Source organism: Oryza glaberrima, chromosome 10, assembly GCF_000147395.1.
Source record: "Oryza glaberrima chromosome 10, OglaRS2, whole genome shotgun sequence".
Classification (NCBI taxonomy): domain Eukaryota; kingdom Viridiplantae; phylum Streptophyta; class Magnoliopsida; order Poales; family Poaceae; genus Oryza; species Oryza glaberrima.
Window position 1 is genome coordinate 9,571,292 of NC_068335.1, and position 4,514 is coordinate 9,575,805.

Sequence of the window (4,514 nt, forward strand, 5' to 3'; positions counted from 1 at the left end):
AAAAGCATTTAAAGTATAAAACAAACATTACAAGTTTAGAAGATGTGAAATAAAATAAATAACATCTCCAATTTATACAATGGTAAGTAATTAAGTTATATATCTAGTAAAAGGTTTTTGGAATAAAAAATGATAATCATATTTGCATATGGATCTCTTAGAGGAACAACCATAAAAATCGATTTTCACATATGGTTGTAGGACCGTCTACAAAATTGATGATATAAATGTTGGAGATGTTGAACTAAAATAATAAGCGTTATCTCTTCCTTGATCAAGAAACTCAATTTGAGGGGTTTTTTATATACCGGTAAATATTCGCTACCGTATTCGTTTCGTCTCGTATTCGCTCCGTATCTGTATTCGATAATATTCGATTTCATTTCTATATCCGAGTTTTCGATTCCGATTCTGATTCCGAAAAAAAAATATAAAAACGAATATGATAAAGCTAGTTTCCGTCCGTTTCCGATCCGTTTTCATCCCTATTTATAGGTCCAGCTATTTTGTACTTCCATGGAAATAGATAAGCTGGATCACGTAGGGTAGATGAAACACTTTACTGAACACACTGCTGAATTGATGTGCAATACAACAAGATTACAGTCGTAGCTAAAGTTGTAAGAGTGCTAAGGTTAAAGTTGGTGTTCAACTCTTTAACCCGGTGGCCCCTGTAATATAGAGGAGACATCACACTGTACCCGTAGTAACGACAGTGAATGGCAGGGTAATCATTGACAAAGGGAATTCTTGAAAAGATGAAGCTTGATAATTTTCAAGTAATCTACTCAACAAATTTTATGTTAATATTTCTTGTTTATATAAACGAATATTGCCTGATTCCAGTAGTGATTTTTGCACATAGATTTTCATTCTGTTTCCAACTGAAGTGATTGATAGTTGCCGTCTTGTACTTTTCTATGTTTATACTGTTCAGTGTTAGAAAACTGACTATAATTTATTGATGGTTACTTTGTTTTACTTAATAGCTTGGTAGCACTAAGGTTTTCCTAAGAGCTGGTCAAATCACAATTTTAAATATGCGTCATGCTGAAGTTTTGGAGAACGCTGCACGCCACATTCAAGGTCGTTTTAGAACATTCATTACACGCAAAGAATTTGTTAGAACAAGGGAGGCTTCAATTTCTATACAATCATATTGCAGAGGTAAAATTTCTGTTGCTTTGTTATATTAATTCCTCCATGAATTATGGTATATTGTTGGTTTCAATGCTAAATTGCTGCTACATTCTGGTTGCTAGTTTTAATGACTTTTCAGGCTGTTTGGCAAGGAAGATGTATATGGTTAAAAGAGAAATGGCGGCTGCTATAATTGTTCAGAAGTATGTCCGGAGATGGCGGCTTCATCGGACTTACCAGCAAGCTCATTCAGCAGCTCTTCTTATTCAATCCTGTATTCGAGGATTTATCGCTCGCCGTTATTTCTCAGTTATCAGAGAGCAGAGAGCTGCTTTGGTGATACAGGTGTGTCCCTCCTCTTAAGTTTCAACTTGGTTATCTGGAACAGTGCTAGGATAGTAAATAAATACTTCCTCAGTTTCATATTATAAGACTTTCTAGTATTGCCCACATATATGTCTAGATTCATTAATATATATATAAATATGGACAATGCTAGAAAGTCCTATAACCTAAAACAGAGGTAGTAATTGGTAAGCTCTCTTTGGAAGTCATACGCATGTTCCTTAATTTGTTGTTGGGCTCTTGGCTAAGGTAAGTATAGACTAAGGTAAGGCATACTAATCCTACAATGACGCGGTGGTTTAGTCTGAGTGTAGTTGTAGGTCTGGTAATGTACGTGTGATGTGAGTTGGGTGTGAGTGTGTGTTGTAGGTGTGTGTTCGTACATTTGAACCCAAACCGTTCATTTGAACACAGCCTTGTGCTTGTTTTATGTTATAGGCTGCAAATGAAGCAGATGCACTGCGTGAGGCGAAGAATAAACTTGAGAAAAAGTTGGATGATCTTACTCTGAGACTAACTCTGGAAAGGAGACTGCGGGTAAGTGTTGTATATCACTTTTAGCTTTGTGCTCTATTTGTTAATTACTACTCCCCCGTTTCAGGTTGCAAGACGTTTTGACTTTGGTCAAAATCAAACTACTTCAAATTTGACAAAGTTTATACAGTAATATTTATAATATCAAATTAGTTTCATTAAATTAACAATTAAATATATTTTCATAATAAATTTATGTTGAATTGAAAATATTATTTTTTTTCTACAAACTTGGTCAAACTTGAAGCAATTTGACTTTGACCAAAGTCAAAACATCTTATAATCTAAAACGGACGGAGTACCTCCCTCTCAAAATATAGCAGCTTTTAGCTACAAATTTGAACATGCACTTGTTATATTCTATGCTGGAGGGAGCTTATTAAGACTTACTGTTGAGAGGAGACATCTGGTTGGCCATTAGGGACAGAATTCAATCTGCTAAACAACTGAAAAAAAAAGGGCTGGGAGGGTTCAGAACTTTGTCAGCTTTGAGGGGAAATAGAAACAACTAACCCTATCCTCTTCAACTGTAACATGGCTAGATTGATTTGGTGTATCTGCAGGGATACTTTAAATTGGAGTACCATTCCTAGGAATTTTGAAGAGTTCTTTCTTCTTTGCAAAGGGGACACTGATCATTGTTCTGTTAAGAGTTATTTTAGCTTACTGACTGCTGTTTGTTGGAATCTATGGACAACCAGAAACAATATGATCTTTAGAGGCAAATTGGTTTACTCCTCACCGACCATACCTTTTCAAATCACTTCTAATCTTTTGCAGTGGAGGAAGCTATGTTGACCTGAAGAAGGAATCAAGCTAGAAGCACTGGTGGAAAACATGAAACAGATGGTGGTGACCTTGAGGCCCCCAAGAATGGGAGTGGGATGAAATGTCTATGTTTATTGGCTGTTTTCCTTAGAGTTGTTGGTAGAGCTATGTGGAACTGGACCTCGGTGTCGTCGATCTATCCTTTTGTGTGTGCTTTGTTTCAGTATCTTCTGAGATGTAGGCTGTGTTTAGTGTTGGGTTCTGCTCGAGGGGCTTTTGTTCCTTCCCCGTGTGGAGTAGACTTCATGTACGCTGGCATCCCCAGCTAAACTATGCCATGTTTGGCTTTCACTTAAAAGTCGGGCCCCTGGCCTAGCGTCTAAAAAAACTGTTGAGAGGAGACCATAGTTGAAAAGCCCAGACCGGTGAGTGACCCAGGTTCACCGGTCTGACCGGTGGACTGGCTGGTCGAACCGTGGTTCGATAAAGTATAAAACTGCTTTATATTCCTGTTTAAACAATTAAATATTTTAGGGCCTTCAAAAAAATGCTTTAGGGCCTTCAATGAGCCTTCTTCCGGTCCATTTAAACAATTTAGATGGCCAATCCGACCGGGGCCAGTTCGAGAGTTCGAGCGGTCTAAAGCAGGTTAATTACATCTTCAGTCTTTCCATCCAACCGAACCACGCTGAGCTATAGTTTCGGTTTTTCCCGGTTAAACCGTTGAGGCAGTCTGGTTTTTTCACTATGGAGGAGACCGCACGTTTATATATTTTACCAATATGCTTGTTACTAATATTATTGACACTTATATCTGTTATTTGGTATTTAATGCTTCCATACCATTAAGTCACATCTAGAGATTAATCTAAATGTTTCAGAAACCAATTTTCTGTGAACTTTATTTTCATATTCAATAATAATATATTTCACCTCATGGGGCATTAACTTTAAAATGTAGGCTGCTGGTGAGGAAATCAAGTCAGTAGAAATATTAAAGCGCGACAAATTGATAGATTCATTAAGTGCCGAATGATTCTGGTACTCCAGAGGCAGTTGGATGATTCGTTGAGGGAGATAACTATGTTGCGTATTTTCATATTCAATAATAATATATTTCACCTCATGGGGCATGAACTTTAAAATGTAGGCTGCTGATGAGGAAGTGAATTCACTAGAAATATTAAAGCGTGACAAATTGATAGAATCATTAAGTGCCTAATGATTCTGCTACTCCAGAGGCAGTTGGATGATTTGTTGAGGGAGATAACTATGTTGCGGAGTAGCAAGATTATGACAGCAGAAGCAGAAAAGGAAAACTCCAATCTGAAGGTTTGAAGGCTTTCCTTATCATTTTGATTGCAATGATGCTTGGTTGACAACACAGTTATTCTCTGATGTCATATTGTTGATACTCATAATTGTGACAGTGAGTATTGATCTAGTTTGTATCTCTTCTTAAATAGTTTACTGACATGCTGCTTGAATGCAGAAATTCGCTACACCGATTGTGCTTCCAAACGGTGAGCAGAAGCACGGATATGTAAAGCCTATTCTTTTGATTGACGTACAGAACTGCTATAGATTAGTCTGACATATTGGATCTAAAATTTTGAATTGTAGGAAACACCACCACCAGCAAAATATCTCGCTTCACTTCCACAGAGTTTAACTGGATCAAGGAGAACCAGGATACCTATCGAAAGGCAGGAGGTAAATTCCACATT

General features: G+C 37.2%; 1 protein-coding gene across 1 annotated transcript; it reads left to right on the forward strand.

Annotated features, from left to right (window-relative positions):
* Positions 1–758: 758 nt before the first annotated feature.
* Positions 759–2,046, forward strand: LOC127785714 (protein OPAQUE1-like). The gene is made up of 4 exons (XM_052313113.1): positions 759–779; positions 990–1,167; positions 1,280–1,485; positions 1,924–2,046. Exons 1-4 carry the CDS (start codon positions 759–761, stop codon positions 2,044–2,046), a joined length of 528 nt encoding a protein of 175 aa, XP_052169073.1.
* Positions 2,047–4,514: the final 2,468 nt, after the last annotated feature.